The 17,133-nt window shown below is 39.9% G+C and overlaps 1 protein-coding gene across 1 annotated transcript; it reads left to right on the top strand.

Moving 5' to 3' along the window:
• Nucleotides 1–1,608: 1,608 nt before the first annotated feature.
• Nucleotides 1,609–16,792, top strand: LOC121870947 (embryonic protein UVS.2-like). The gene is made up of 14 exons (XM_042372920.1): nucleotides 1,609–1,710; nucleotides 1,859–1,963; nucleotides 7,388–7,598; nucleotides 8,306–8,499; nucleotides 8,915–8,998; nucleotides 9,162–9,272; nucleotides 10,264–10,461; nucleotides 10,783–10,787; nucleotides 12,613–12,798; nucleotides 13,219–13,350; nucleotides 13,989–14,094; nucleotides 14,994–15,094; nucleotides 15,201–15,432; nucleotides 15,908–16,792. Exons 1-14 carry the CDS (start codon nucleotides 1,609–1,611, stop codon nucleotides 16,205–16,207), a joined length of 2,067 nt encoding a protein of 688 aa, XP_042228854.1. The 3' UTR covers nucleotides 16,208–16,792.
• Nucleotides 16,793–17,133: the final 341 nt, after the last annotated feature.

Genomic DNA, 17,133 nt, shown 5'->3' with positions numbered 1-17,133 from the left:
TCTCTTTTACAGGGACTTTAACGGGCAATGTTCGGTGGATTTGGGATCCTGTGTACCGCAGGCAAGGCCGTGGGCTCGTAACACACATCTTGCCCGCGGTGCTCACCGTTTCTCTGTGGATGTCGGTCACACTAGAATAACCCGTTATAGTACATCCTTCTTTCCTCACACAGCCAAACTGTGGAATGCTCTGCCTTCTTTTGTGTTTCCATTACTTATACAATCTATCTCACTGTAAAAAGCTGGTTTTCCGGCATCTTCGTGGTGTAGATTAACTCAGTATAACCTTTTCTTCTCTATTTTTAATTTCATTGTTCTTATTATTTCGTCCCCTAGGCCCCGTTGTGGGTCGTTCGACATGTGTCCGGGTGGGCTAATTCCCGTAAAAAAAAAGATAAATAAGTCTGCCCACCACTTTTAAGGGGTAAAGTGTCTACCCAAAGGATCCGTAATACACCGCTAATTCGGTTGGAGATTAACCTCCCAGAGCGTTCCATTTAAAAGTCAATGACCTACATAAGCTCAGAAGACTCTATAGGAAACGATGGGCCGATGTGTGCGTCCCGACGTCACAGATAATTCACTTACCTGACTGATGAGTAAGTAACACCTGTCCCACCTCCTCTTCCCTTATTTTTTTCTTACCTATTTCTCCTCAATCGTTTTTATCCTCTGAATTTTACCATTTCTCATTATTTACTTTATTCCTCTGCTAATATTTGGACCCTGACTGTTATTACATTGACATTCCCCACTAATATGTTTTGATCAATTTAGGAAATGTTGTAGTGTTGTGGAAATGATTAATACCTGAAAGTGATTTTTGTTATGGACGTCAGTTTTTGTAAGCGGGGAAAGTTATCGACTGAAGTTAGGTTAGGTTAGGTTAGGTTACGATTGGTAAGGATTGGATTAGAAATATTGAGCATAACTGAGGGGCAGAGCCCCCAATTACGCTTCCAGGTAATAATTGGCGACAATTTCGGTTTCAGCTTCCTCAATATTTGTTGCTTTTCAATGGAGATCGGTCATAGTAAAGTAAAAAAAAAAGAATGCATTTTAATTTGCTTCGTGATTCTCAACTCAATAGTTGAAAAAACTTTTTTTTGGGCGTTTCGACATAAAAGAATATCTCCGTTGCATTAAGCATCAACTGTTGAGCAAAATGAGACCAAAATTGTCCGCCAAACTAGCAACAGTCACGGTCTAAATATTTACCATTCCCAACTTCACTTTTTTTCTTCAGTATTTATTTACCTCTCTTTCCACTCCACTACCGCTGCCTCAGGTCAACCTCCTCTCCTCCCTCCCCTACCCCATATACTCTTAACACAAGGCCGTTTCCTATAGGTTAATTATATACTGTTCCCAGCTCGACTTGTACACTGTATATACTGTACTGTATACAGGTATATATATTCCTCCCAAGTCCCAGCCACTCTACCTCAGTCAAGCGTGAACCACCGTCGCGGTCACTACCACCACCAAGGGTAGAAAAAGTTCACCACTACCGTAGCAAGTCACCACACCCTCCACCAACACCACCATTACCACTATACATGTGCCAATATCACCAGTGTATCAAAATTAGAACCGCAGCGTGTCAGGATGGCTGGCAAGGACGGGTCTCATGTCCCTATCACGAACACCAACACACTTCGTCTTATACTCACTGTTCTTCTTTTGCAGTCAATCCTCACACTTGTTCGGGTGAGCAGTTCCAGATTTTTATACGTGACGTTGAATTTTAAGAATAATATAGAGCAGTGCAGCTAGAATTCGCATCCAAACAACGGGCCTAACAGTTTGAAGTTGATAGAAACGCAATACTAAATAACTACATTTTTTGTCCTTACAGGCTAGAGCAGTGGAGAGCGTGGAAACGGCAGCCGCCCACATGCCTCTCTGTCCCGCCCATGTGTCCGAGGATGACGACCCAAAAATGAAGACTCTCATTAACACCGTGAGTCTCTCTTCCCCTGGCACCACCATCATGACCTTGAGTACACCAACACCGTGAGTTACTCTTCCTGTCACCACAACAGCCCTTAGTATGCCAGTAGGGAGAGCCAGGTGGTCAGCGACATGAGTCATCTCCCAGCTGACACAACCAGAGTCAAGTTGTCAGCATGATAAATTGTACCTCCCGTGGCTTGGTCTAAACGTCTAGTGAAAAGTGAACGTTTTATTATCTGGAAGGTGTTGTACTGTAGATGATGAGAGATTCTGTGTGACCACAAGCTGCTATGGGAAACTTCGTAATATTTAACATATTACAATTTCCTTCTCACTAACACATCCTTTAACTGTATAAGTGTTTTAAGAGTGAAAATAACGTCGGATGGTATGTTTGTTAACGGTCGGAGTGATGATGTTCTTAAGAGTAACGGATGTTGACATTCCTTTAATGATCATCTGGGTTGGTTGTTTCTGGAGGGAGTTACTAAGGAATGTGAAGTTTTGATGAGTCAAGGGTGTGACTGGAGACAGCTATTAGTCATGGAAGAATGAAGGACGTTGTTGGTGTTTAAGTGACATCATCAACACTACCTGTACAACGGTAGGCGTAAACACCATATGGTATGGAGCTAGTTGCTTTTGAACCCAGTCAAGGGACGTCACATCACCCCGGCCCGCCACGACCTAGGTCTGGGAAACGCGTTTGGTGTAGTAGCCGCTTGGGCTCTAAAATGTACCAGAACATTCTGTTAGTGTTAGTCGAGTCTGGTCTTAGATAAGTTCACACTCGGTGCCGTCACAACACACTCTGGCAGGTTATTCCAAGATTTCACAACTAAAGAGGCTGGCCACACGGGGTAATTGGCGTGCCCTAGTGAACATTAGAGGAATATGATCATAAATTTATAGCTTTAAGAGCCGAAGCGAATCAATGAAAGTATTAATTGAACAAGTGATGTAGACATCACAGGGGAGAAAACCATTTTGAAAAACAGGTTCACAATTTGTATGTACCATCGTCTTTATCTTTGTACAATGTTCCCCCTGGATGACTACAACACTAAACAAACGACCGTGTGTGTGTGTGTGTGTGTGTGTGTGTCCCCGACTTATATATGCTGTCCTTAAACACTTGAACATTACTTATGGTCCGACGAACTGCCTGAGGAGCTGAGAAGAAATTTTCTTCATTACAATTTGAAATGAACTATTTAACTGTAGTGGGTGTAGTGATACTAGCACACTAGTAGACCTAGTAATAAGGAACACTAATATATTATGATACTGGAATCGAAATTTTATTGATACTAAAATTTAAGTTTAAGCGATGTAATCATATTCAAATTCAAATTGTTAAATTATAAGAGTTACAGTAAGTAGTTATGGTAAACTTAACGTTGTGCATGAGTGAGAGATAATTGAACTTAATCTCGGAAGAATAATTCTAAGTTGTCATATCTAAGGCAGGCAGCAACTCGTGACACAGGGTAACAAGACCAAAGAATCCTGTGGAGTTCATCTCTAGGGTGTGTATATACTGTACTGTGCTGTCGTCGATATCAACGTTACCACTACATACGGGAAGTCCATCTTCATGGGGCTTAGCCATGTATTTTTCACTTTAATGACCAGAATATCTGAAGTATTGTGAAATGGGAAAGAATTAACGCTCTTACCTCAAACCCCAGATTTGGGGTCAAAATAAAGCAGGGGTACTCGGGTGGCGGACCGCGGCACTAAAGGGATGCTAACACAAAGAGGGATAGTTCTCAAGTTAGTGGTTTCATTCACTATAGATAGAACTCCACTCATGATAAGAAGTGGGATTCGACTGGTTAGACGTGTGACAGAGGACCTCCCTGACACGTTATCATACCACTGCATAATCCACCAATCTGTCCAGTGTGCCAGTCTGGGTGATGAGTGTACTGTGGTCGTGAAGATGATGAAACTAGTCTCCTTCCTGCGAGCAAACTCATCACTACAACAATATGAGATGGCTCGGTAAGGGTAGGTTTTGGTCCATTAGCGAGGAGATACAAGATTTTATCAAAGACTAAACGAGTGCCAAGACAAACCAGTTTCCAGGGTTTGCCAAGATGAGAATAAAAATGTAAATTGTATCATTTTTAGCAGACACTACATCTCATCTCAACGATCTCGGTGTCAAGCTGCAAGGAGGGAACAGTACAGTGTGTGATCCGTTATCAGCAGTTTGAACTTTCCAGAAGAAACTGGAACTTTTCAGGTTTGATTTCCAGAGAAAATTTCTCCACTTCCCTAAGCTTTTGGAGTAAACCAGAGGAGAGAAAGATCATAACCATGTTCAGTTCACCGAGAAGCTTATTGATGATTTCTTTCTTGGGAGACAGCTGCTGCTGTTCACTTAGAACCCTTCTCCGAGTTTTCAGACGAAGCAAAGCAGACGTTCAATTGGGTATGTGCTGCATCAATCCAAATGGAACTAATTGAACTCCAAGAAAATGTGGCCTTGAGAGAGGAGTTTGGTGAGTGTGATCCGTTACTTTCTGGACACGAAGGTATTTTTCCAGCTGGTTCCCATCATCTGCACTAATTCACATCGCATATCATCATAATGTTTGGCTCCACTTACTGCCGTGAGTCTGGTTTCTCCGCCATTATAATTGTGACCAAATACCTCCCTAACATCACCAATGAACACCTTAGGCAAGAAGCACAGTGTCATTTTTCGCACTAATGATGATTAATGAAAGACCCACTGTACATAACATTACGTGCAGCGTTTTATTGTTACAGAAAATTAGTTAATTCTTTTTATTCCACGCACCTAAGGGTTTCGTCAACAAGAGATGAATGGTTACTGTAGACCCTGCTGCACATACCATGACTTTGTTGGTGTTGTTGTTTTACGGGGAACTAGTTAATTTCTGTAATCCTTTGCATTGTCAACACATTTTTTTTTATTTTAATGCATGTAGCCAGAGACAAATGGTAATGTGTGCTTTTATTTGTTTGTTATTACTTCATTTTACATCAATTCTCTCATCCGGACATTCGTCACCCAGGAAATTTATGTGACTGCAGGCCCTTCGCAAATAATTATTGAGTAACCATGCAATGAAGAATCCTAGAAACAACAATAATAATAACAATCATAATAATAATAATAATAATTTTAATAATAATAATAATAATATGAAAGTTATATAAAATGAAAGTAAATGGAAAAGGTGACAATAAATTTTCTTTTCTCTCTATATTAACATGTAAAGAGGTTGATATTTATTAGTGTTTAATAGATTCATGCCTATGTTAATGGCGCCCACAGCTGTCCTGACTCAAGTGGTCTACATTAATCACCGCTAAACTAACGACAAATGAAATTCTCTCTTGTCAGTAAATACCAATGACGTTAAGTATGAAATATTTTTTAAAACATTTTCTTTTCAAGGACTTTCAGTGGTAAGGAACAATAAAGTGATATATTTGTAAGTATCTTGTATGGGAAGATTGTTGAAGCAAGCGCCTGCCACTACTGACGTGACGAGACCCACAGTTAGTACCCAAGATCCTCGTGTCTAAGGGGTTAGGCCTAGATGTTTAAATCTTCATATCATAGAATAATAATCGGGGTAGTGTTGCATTTTCAACCAATATGCATTTAATTAAGGTATTGATTCTAGGTTAGGTTAGTTTTTTAGTTGAACAATGTGTTTTTCTGATGTTTTCTTGTTAATTATTCGATTGATTTTTGTTGGATTTTTTTTTTTAGTGTGGGGTGGGGCTCAACTCGAGAGCCATATTGGTTAAAGAAATGCAAATTTACCTTAATTGGTACTGGAGCAATCGATATAATGGTTCCACCACATGTAATAGTACTCTCGTAATTTTTCGGGAGACGCCATCTTTTACTGTGGAGTCGGAGCTTCCGTGCTGCAGGGTGGGCATCCCAAGTTCGGCCAGGTACCAAGCTTTTCAGTTGGGGAAAGAAAAACGGTCCAGTGCAATGCCGAGCATGCTGCCTCCTTGTTTACTGGACACACACACACACACACACACACTCAAACTTCAATAGTTAGAAGAGCATTTCATGTCTCCCATACGTACATTATTTTGGAGCACATTCGGTAAACTTAGAACAGGGTTGAGTTGGAAGGAATAATAATATGTTCCTAGCTTATAAGATAGCATTGTTTTAGTCCTGTGTAAGGGTACGCTCAGAAAGAAAGCAGGTTACCAGCTTGCAAGCTGGTAACCTGCGCCTACCGGTGCCGGCAGTCAGCACTGGTAGGTGGACACAGAAAAAGCAGGTTTATCAGCGAGTTGTGGTCCAGCTGCTCTACAGTGATCATGTCAAGCTCATCGTCTGACAAAGATTTTCTTTTGGTCGACAGTGTTCATGCAAAAATCAAAAGAAAAAAAATTGGAATTCATGAAATCAATCGAAGTAAAGAACATTACGGTGAATATCACCATCTCTTTTCGGAATTCAAAAGGGACCCAAGTAGGTTCTTCAGTACATGAGAGTGACATGGAACACTTTCAACTTCATTTTGAAGTAGGTGAAACATCGTTTGACGAAAACATGGTGTAGTATTACAGTAAAGCCTTAACTGCCCCCTATTTTTTTTTTTACTTACCATCACAGTTTATTTCCTTGCAGACTTCAACCCAGCATTTATCCACAATATTTCTGTTTGTGTGTACTTTGTTTCTTTTGTCCCACACTGCAGGTCTCTCAAATACACACGATATCAACACCTCAACATCCATGGTGCAATTCCTCCACACTCCACAGCAACACGTCTACCCGTGCAGGCAAGCGTGAAAAGAATTGTTTGTTCATTCCAGTAAACTTGTAGGCGCACGATACTCGCGCCGACACTCTTGAACCTCCTACTGTGTGCGGCCGCACATGATAGCATTTTTTTTTGTGGGGATTAGCCCACCAAGGCACAGGTCACTGACCCACATCGGGGCCTGGGGGACGAAAATGTAATAATAATAATAATAATAATAATAATAATAATAATAATAATAATAATAATAATAATAATAATAATAATAATAATAATAATAATAATAATAATAAACCACAAAAAAATACAAAAAAGATCAAAAGTTAGAAACAATATATGTATGTTGTGTTGTCAATAGTAAGAGAAACAATTGTGTGTAAATGAGGCAGAAAGTCAGATGAGGAACCTGGGACTTGGTCACAATTTTTGTGATGCCATATGGCAGTAGAGTCGACCATTAGACAACACATTATGCTTCCAATATCTTCCCAGGCGGTAGTACCTCCCTGTTTGGTAGCTGCCTACTACCATTTGGTCATATTCATGGCGCTTGTCGGCTCCGGTAGGCGCTGGTAATCTGCTTTCTTTCTCTGCGTACCTTAAGTGCTACATACACTGGAATGATGTTCCTCCGCCCCCTCCAACAGCTGCCTCTAGAGTTGCTGAACCCGCCAAAGATTGATGATGATAAGCACCTGTTTGAGGGGGACATCGTGATGGATGGACAGGAGTGGCATTACTTGGAGAGAGACAACAGCAGTGCCACTACCAGGAAGGCCATAAAAAACGTGGCCCGCCTCTGGCCCGTCGATGCCACCTCCGGCTGGCCCACTATACATTACGTGATGACATACTCAGGTGTGTGTGTGTGTGCAGGTGGTGGCTGAGAAGCAGGTGATTCTCCACGTTCATGTGTTGGCCATGCAGGTGGTGCCTAGAGTACCGGAAGGAAGGATGATAATGTTTGTGTGGATGTTGACTGGTGTGTGGGTAATGTTGAGTAATATACCATACCAAATTATATATATATATACTGTATATATATATATATATATATATATATATATATATATATATATATATATATATATATATATATATATATATATATATATATATATATATATATATATATATATATATATATATATATATATATATATATATATATATATACAAGTAAATCACTGTAGGTGCGCGTGATGGTATATGCTGATAACCACAAGGAAAGAAGAAAACACGAAGTTCCCAAGCGCTTTCGTGTAATTCACATCTTCAGGGGTGAGAGACTGTGAATTACACGAAAGCAACTTCGTGTTTTCTTCTTTCCTTGTGTTATATATATATATATATATATATATATATATATATATATATATATATATATATATATATATATATATATATATATATATATGTATTAGATTAATTTTCCATTGATCCTTCAAAGTACATGATTTGCACTTCATACTTTTTATAAGGATTTGTGGTCAACAAACTCGTATTACTTTATAAAACACAATATACACTTCGTGACCAACTATCTTATTTTTACTCGCCTTCAGTGTTGGATCCATTGAAAGTCCGTGATGCCATGGACGTGTGGGAGAAGAGCACCTGCGTCAAGTTTGTTAAGATCAGTGACGGCATCCATACTCGGCCCTTCATCAAGGTGAAGAGCGGCAGCGGGTGTTACAGCTTCGTCGGCAACATGAGGAGTAACGCCCAGGTCATCTCTCTAGGCCAGGGCTGCTATAACGTAAGTCGATTAACAAAAATTATGGATTCCTCCTTTTAGTACAAGGTTGACTTTATGACTGCTGTCGTCCTCAGACTATCGGCGTCTTTTCTGGCAAGGAGTAAGGTGCATCTTCATGAACTATCAATAATTTTGACACATACTATCCAAATTTTCAAATGTTATTGGAGCCTGTATTTAAATTTTAGGGTATAGAACCTGGGAAAGTTTTGACTACCTGGTACAGTATAATGTTGAATAAGGAAACGCGTGTCTTGTCACTTCTACATTGATTTGTTGTTAATTGAGTGTATGTTTAGTCTTTCCTTGTTGAATAATTGTACAATCATTTAATTTAGAAAATGTTTTTGCAAGTTTATTTGTTTCACTGTGACTGCGACAGACATAATACTTTGAGTGTATGTGGTCTCCCCAGCTCGGCACCATCCTGCACGAGCTCGGTCACGTCCTCGGTCTCTACCACGAACAAAGCCGTGCTGACAGGAACGACTATATAGGGGTAAAACATCTCACCTCTAGAAATACTAAGGCTTAAGGATTTGTCTTCTAAAGGCCTTCCATGATCTATACATTTTACCAAAATTAATGATTAAATTATTGTGTCTTAGATTAATAGATTCGTTTCTTTATTTTGGACTGATTTTAAAGTTGTGTTTTTATAGATAAACTTCACCAACGTTCAGAGCAACATGGAGAAGAACTTCCTTAAAGAGAAAACTAAACACTACGGCGTCGAGTACGACTTCACCTCCATCATGCACTACCATTCCACGGTAACACTTAAGTTTCCTACTATAACTTAATTACAGCGCTCTTTTACTAAACGCTTGTACCTATATTTTCATACTTTACTTTTACTGTTCTTGTAAAACATTGCAATGTTGTACGTCTTACACTTGATACATGTTTCTCAGGTGTTATTGGTTTAGTTAATTCTAACTGTATTTAATGTGAGACTAGCACTATCCTTTCGTGTTATGTAATAGAAAATAAGTTGTTACTGGAACGGTTATTAACGCTGAATAATACTGAAGATCATGTGCGCGAGGTATGAACGCTTGATTAAGTAATGTACCCTGAGGTATTTATAAACGTCTATTAAATCACCTCTTGCCTACCTATAGTATAAGCTAGACAACTGCTGGTGTTCTAATCTCTTTGAGTACCTGCACCGCATTACCTACAGTCTATATTCATGCTCAACTGTAAAACTGCTAGTTTATAAACATGATTATCCAGTTGTAAATCTGTACGGAAATTTTACTGAATTATTATTATTATTATTATTATTATTATTATTATTATTATTATTATTATTATTATTATTATTATTATTATTATTATTATTATTATTATTATTATATTCTACAAATGTCTTTACTATCTCAAAGTTATCCATAAAAAGTCTATCGTTTTCTTCATTAGGCTTTCTCAAAAAACGGTAGATCAACGATAGTGACGAAGGACCCAACCAAACAGATATATTTAGGCCAGCGTTCATCACTCACCTTCAGGGACGTTAATGTTGTAAACCAAATGTACAGTTGCTCAGGTAAGTGATCCTTTATTGTTGTTAGAATATGAAACACTCGTATCACTCGTCCAGTATTGTCCAAACGGTGTTATGATAACATTATTTTCATACAGCATCAATTATAGCATCTTTTTGAGAAATAATAAAATATTGTTGGAGATTTAGTTCAGTAAATTCCTGTGAATGTATTCAGCATTTAATTGTGTATTTTAGAAGGTTTATTGATTCAGGTAACCCAAAATAAAGCAGAAGAGAGCTTTGTCGACTATTCTTGGTCAAGTCGCTCTTCCTTACAGAGTTGTGGGGAAGGTCGTGTTCCTTTACTTCCACCTGTAAGAACGGTGGCTACCTCGGCTCTTCCTGTGCTTGTATATGTCCACCCGGCACCTCCGGCCGCACCTGCAGCTACATCACACATGACTATTACCGTGAGTGAATCTTGTATTGTGTGTACCAGTGAACACCAGCCATGAAGCAGATATTTTTGAATAGTATTTTAAGATTGGTCAGTCGTCTTCCAAATATACAGTAATTCTGTAGAAACACATTGGTGTCAGGTCTTTAAACATGTTGATTTTGGAGAGATGACTGGCCATACATTGGGTAAAGCTAGATATCACGTACAGCACAATCACGCGCACAACCCCAAGTAAGTTAATGGTGTCACAGCTAGCCCACCAAATTCATTACTGGTTAATGCCAACAGTTAAATTAAGATCTAGACATTTAAGCCTGATGCCTTCATTCAGAAAAGGTAAGTAGATATATGGATTATATAAGGTATTTACAATTATATATTATCAGTTGAGGCTAAATGATGAGCTTTGACCTTATAATTATACTGTAGTGTTGACTATCATTAACAAATACGGAGTCACATAACACTGATGGGATACCAGATGTATTACAGTATTTCTTGAGTAATAATAATACCCATGGTGTTCCCTCAGCCAAGGCAAAGTGTGGAGGTAACGTGACGGAAGCGGGAGCAGTCATCACCTCACCCAACTACCCTGACAATTACCACAAAGGTGCTGTTCCCCTGTTCCCTGTACAACAAAATGTTGCCCACTAGAAATCTTAAAATCTAACGTTGCAGAATACAGGCATGTTATTCAATAACTACGTGACTCAACCTAGCTCAATTTAATATGCAAGCTATCAAAGCTTAACCCTGATTGTTATACTATACATATGACTTGAAGGGCTATTGCTCACTCCATACACGCGAATTCAAAATTTCCAAGCCAAATTTAGCCGCTTTTACGTTGAATAAAATTTCTCTGCATAACTTCACCCTGCCTGTCGAAACTTAATCCTTCTGTAATTAATATAACCTAACCTGACCTTGCCTGACCTAACTTCTCGTAATTTATCTATCGCACCACAACTACAGTATATTTCACCTTGCCACATGAATTAATCCAATATAACAAAACTTGCCTATATCTGTGTGTGAAGCTTATTGCACCCAAACTCTTCTCACTTAACTTCACTGGGCTATTAAAAAAGTGCGCCCCGTAGAAAATACCTGCCGCTGGATCAGTTTTATTCCCGGTATTATTATCGTTTCGGTCATTCTTCAGGTTAGGTTAGGTTGAAATTTTGTTTTTCCGATGTTTTTTTTTTTTTTTTAAGTTTTGAACGAGTAATTTCAACTTCCAAATGGGTGGATGACTGATACGATGAGAGTTGACAAGGCGGAATGTTAATAATCTGAGTAATGTTCCCTTGTATTAATAAATCAGTCATGTATCTATTCTCTGTTGATGAAATTTATAATGGCCAATAGTTAGGTCATCCTCCGCGGGAAATATTAAACAGTCGCCGTCATTGTTTGTGCTGCAGCTTGTGTTCTGAACTTAAGTGTTGCAATGGACGAATTATGAGCGCCAGGGTGTTCATGCTTGGTAGTCTTGAGGAATAAATGGAGTTAATGTTATACCTTTGTATTCCTGTACATATTTACTGTAAATTAATGGACGCAGTTAGTTGTAGTTATACTTTAAAAGCATATCTGTATTAACTAGGTCGGAATGTTTCGGAGGGGCAGCATTTCAGGTACAATTGAAGTTTTGTAATATTTGTTATTGAAAGGTATCGATTTTACTAATTCAAATATATTGTCATTGGAATATTTTTGTATACATACAAATGGAGATTACAGATAACATATTATTTGAATTTTGTTTACATCCAGTGAGCGCAGCCAGCATGCACATGGATTCTCAAGCGCCACGAATCATTTGGACAAAAGACTGAAACTTCCTTTGTTGATAAAGTGAGGGGATGCAGTGTTTTGTGGGATTTCAGACATCCATTGTGTCTCAAGAAAAGCTAAAAACGATAACACTTTGGGCGACCCGCCATCTTTGGTTTTGTTTTGTTCCGAGTGACAGTGATACCCGAACGGTGCTTGTACAACTGAGTGTGTGATTGGAAAATTCAGTTTTTTGACCGAGAGCGGAGAAATGAGAACCGAGAACACACACAGAGGCTCTTCTATAATTACATACAGTATACTATTTTAGTATTTGTAATTTAGATGACTCCACCCTCCAAGTCCATTTTTCATACAGTCCTTGTGTTAAAGTGGGTATGCGTGTGCCAGGTTCCGGGTGCGTGTGGTGGGTGCGGTCTCCTGATGACTGCCTGACTCCCGTTCTCACCGTCAACGACTTCGTTCTTTTCGGGAAGGCCACCAACCGCCAGTGTCTTTGGGACCGCCTCGAGATCCGCACGCAGTCCATTCACTACGGCAACGAGTATGTCTTGTTTATGTTTACCTCCTTCCTTCTTTCCTATGTCACCTGTCTCTTCCCAAGGATTGTTTTCTCACTTAACATTTCCTGGATTCAGAAACTGAGATTTCGTCAAAACAATACTGTCGTAGCATGAGGTGTGCCGGGTACATATCTGTCCGGGCAGGTCCAGAGCTTTTTACTGTTGTCAGTGTTCTTTAGCGTCAAAGTTTTCTGGTCCTCTTGTTTGTTGGGTTCAAAGTTCCCTGTGACAAAAATTCTTTGATTTGAAACTGCATTAAGGTTTACAGTTATCTTGATGTAACCTTGTAACTGCAAATATTTTAATAACATTTTACATCAAAGTACATAGACAACAGTTCTTATGGGGCTTGTAACAAACAATTGAGGCAAAATTAAAATTATTAGTTAACACCTTTACAGGTACTGTGGCACCGACCTCAAACCCGGCCAGAAGGTGGTCGGTGAAGGCCGTGACATTGTCCTCTTCTTCTCCTCAAACCTCGGCTGGAGACGTGGCTTCCAATTCACAGTCAGCTTCCGGTACACGTGTCGGTATGTAATAATTTTCTCTAGCGGATTAACTATATATCTCCCGCCTCGTGTTCTTCTCTGAGTCAGGAGTTGTCTGAGATGTTGTAGCTCCTATAAAGCTTCCCATTAGCTAATGTTACAATGCTGTTTCTGTGGCCGGTCATTGTGTAGCTCTCTCCCCTCTCTCAAGAGCTTACACAGTGCATATTTCCTCACAGGAAGAAGCCTCAGGACTGTATAAAATAAAATTGACTCTATTTACTGGACAGAAACACGTGGTGACAGTTACAAATGGCCAACACGAGGACCTCTCTTGTTGCAGTGCTACTATGGGCCAAATGCTCGAATAATGTGACGCATTTGGTGTGGTGTCTCCATGCCACCGTAACTGTGTCTTGGATGGAGTACCTGGGTGTTAATGGTGTCTTGGATGGAGTACCTGGGTGTTAATGGTGTCTTGGATGGAGTACCTGGGTGTTAATGGTGTCTTGGATGGAGTACCTGGGTGTTAATGGTGTCTTGGATGGAGTACCTGGGTGTTAATGGTGTCTTGGATGGAGTACCTGGGTGTTAATGGTGTCTTGGATGGAGTACCTGGGTGTTAATGGTGTCTTGGATGGGGTACCTGGGTGTTAATGGTGTCTTTGTCCCTTCCTCAGGTCTTCTTGTCTCGTCAGTGACACGGGAAAGTCACTCAGCTGGAGTTCCCCGTTCTACCCCGAGGACTACCAGGGTCAACTCTACTGCAGTATCACCGTCAACAAAGTGCGTATCAGGAGAGAGAGCAACAACTTAAACTAGGTAGAAGTTAGCAAATAGGGAGAGAGAGAGAGAGAGAATAAGAGTTAGTAAGGAGAGACGGAGAAAGTAGTAGGTGGGTAATATCTTCGAGTATAATTAATTGTATGCAGTTAGGGATCTTGGCAAGAAATAATTCTACATTTATGGATCACCTGAAGATAAGAAACCTCAGCTTATTTCACCTGACGATTAAAAAAAAACCCTAACGCTGCCTTGAGGCGGTTAGATAAAGTTAAGTTAGCGTAAGTTTGTTCAATCGTCAGGTAAAATAAGCTGGGGTGTCTTTCGATAACTGAGGATTAAGATTACAAGGGGAGCGAGAGGTGACCAACGGGTATTGCTGACGGAGAACAGAGGTAGCAAGGTGATAATTGTTACCTTAATCCCCAAAATGATTATTACATACGTAGTCTCGCTCCCCTCAGGCCCGAGAATGGGACCCCAATCACCCGGAAACAAGATATTTTACTGCTTCGTGTAACATTAGTGCTCCCACCTTATTTCACCTGATTATTAAACACATTTATGATAGGTTAGATAAAACTAAGTTAGGTTAGGTTAGTGTTCGGGTATTCGATCATCAGGTGAAACAAGCTGGTTTGTTAATCTTTACATAATTCGCTTTACGTATTGTATGGATCCTTCCCCCATTCCTCGTTTTACAAAGTCTTTCATTTTCAATCGTCTCGTCTTGCTGAAAGTATTATCCGAGTGTTTCAACTGTTATTGGTTCTGTATGTATTATTACGTTGACTCGAGATGTTTCACTGTTTGACTGTCATCACTCTATACTGACTTCCTTCCTCTTCTCAAATGAACTTTCTGCCACATAGCTTCTCGCTAAGCCAAGGCATCTGTTGCAGGAGCAGCCGACGAAGATGTTCTTAGCCTTGAATTCCGTCAACCTCCCGGCCGACTGTCGTGAAAGCATTAAAATCACCAGCGCTCACGGGACTGTAGCTAGGTAAGTGCAACACTCACATCCCTCGCAAGATCAAAAAGAATATTCTTAATGTCTATATTTCTATAGAAAAAGTTCCCACCAACAAAAGAAATTCGATATGCTTCAGGATCTGCCGCAATAGTAATGGACCACTGCAGCTACCAGGGTCCTTCCACACGGCATCTTTCGCCAGTAACGCAACGAGCGGGTCTCAGAGTTGGGCTGTAACCTTCTTCGGTCTATCGTCTTGGTGCCATAAAGTGGTCACTCTCTCTAAGGCGAGGTCAGCAGGCTCCTTCTCCTCGCCCAGGTTCCCCAAGAAGTACCCCAAGCACACAGAGTGCGAGTGGTGGATCAAAGTAAGATTCAGGTGTTCAGATTATCTCCATTGCTTCCTCAGTTTTATTGTTGTTAATCATAACATCACGTTGGAGTTATAGAAATATAGACGCTGACGGCGGAACAGGTAAGAAGACCGCCTCCGTAACATGAAAATATAAATAATTGTTAAACATCTAAAATGGATCAGACGACAGTTTCACTTGTGTAACTCGGGTACCATGACTCACATCCCCGAAGTTATAATTTATTAGTTCTTGAGATGTCTTTAATCCTCGTAGCCTACTACTACTACTATTGATCTTTATATAGTTACCTCGGCACTTACACTCAGGAGAACCAAATGTACAAAAAAGTTCAAAAGTATGATAGTTTTTTATAAAAAAGGAAATTAGTGACGAAATGGAAAGGAAGCTGTTATTACTTTAAACTATAAAGTCATCATGTTAACACGGTATCAATGTGTGTGTGTTACTGGCCCCTCGTCCTCCACAGGCGCCAGCTGGCCGCAGAATCAAGCTGCGTTTCCGGACGTTGCGTCTGGCCACCAGCTCCTACCACCCCACTAAACTGCAGTTCAAGCGGCGTTTCTACCAGAAGATGTGCATTCGGGGTTACGTGCTGGTGTCACTGACGGGGAACTCCGCCTACCCAAACGACGACACTACGGTTAAGCTCTGTGGTTACCGTAATGACGGCTACTCTCTCATCTCCAATGGTAACGAGGCGGCCCTACTCCTCTGGGGCAGTGCGTACAGCTCCACCGGCTTGTGGGTGGAGTATTTCCTTGTCTGAGCTCATCCCTCCTCACTTGGCCTCCCCTCTTGTCGGAAGTCATTTGTATGCGGTGTCGAATCTCGTTAAGGACGATCTGATCTTTTTTTTTTTTGTCATATTGGTTCTTGACACATCCTAAACGTTACCATAATCTTCTCTTCCCATTTTCATGCATTATTGACATTATAATGCTGTTAATTTCTTGTCAAAATTTCTGACGTCATTAAAACTTTTATTTGTCCCGACTTCAAACTTTTCAGATCTTAAAACTGTGGAAGCGTTTAACTGTAACCAGAGTATATTATCATTTATGACGAGTTGATAATATGAGGTGGACATTTGTTGAAAGATTTGTGTCGTGGGTAACACTTCACTATGTGTCGTGGGTAACACTTAATATATGTCGTGGGTAACACTTCACTGTGTCGTGGGCACCAACACTATAGCCAGCAGGTACAGGAGTGCAGTGTGTGCCGCCCGACCTACAGTGAAGCCTACCTCAGTATTCAGGGAAACCTTCTTACATCAGTCCAGTAGTTTTACTTTAACAATGTTGTATTTGTTATTTGTAGACCTCGTGTTAGCATGTTATGTTTCCTATAACTGTTCTTATATAAATCATATTCTTGTTACATTTGCTGTATATTAAATTTTATGATATGTATAATTGTATCATATTTTTGTCTAGTCATTTATATTTATTAAGATATTTAAGATCTTGTTAAGTGTGTTTTTACATCTAAATAAAGACCTTTTATACCAAAATACTGTAAGTAGTGTTACGTGTATATCGTTCTTAAGTTTTCTCAGTTCACGTTGATCCTTTTGTCTGTTTGTTAAGTTGCAGAAGTGCACCGCCTCGACCTGACTGGCAGCAGAGTATAATGTTACACAACCCTACTCTTTAAAAGTTAGCAAAAAACAGTAGTTTCCCCTAAACGACT

Source organism: Homarus americanus, unplaced genomic scaffold (genome assembly GCF_018991925.1).
Source record: "Homarus americanus isolate GMGI-L3 unplaced genomic scaffold, GMGI_Hamer_2.0 scaffold52512, whole genome shotgun sequence".
Taxonomy (NCBI): Eukaryota; Metazoa; Arthropoda; class Malacostraca; order Decapoda; family Nephropidae; genus Homarus; species Homarus americanus.
This window is presented reverse-complemented; position numbering and strand designations above follow the sequence as displayed.

Excerpts from the sequence above, each read along its gene's own strand:
- LOC121870947 (XM_042372920.1), top strand. The coding sequence starts at position 1,609 with ATGGCTGGCAAGGACGGGTCTCATGTCCCTATCACGAACACCAACACA. Across the intron at positions 13,351-13,988 it reads AGCTTCCGGTACACGTGTCG|GTCTTCTTGTCTCGTCAGTG; the intron begins GTATGTAATAAT and ends TCCCTTCCTCAG. Across the intron at positions 15,433-15,907 it reads AGTGCGAGTGGTGGATCAAA|GCGCCAGCTGGCCGCAGAAT; the intron begins GTAAGATTCAGG and ends CGTCCTCCACAG.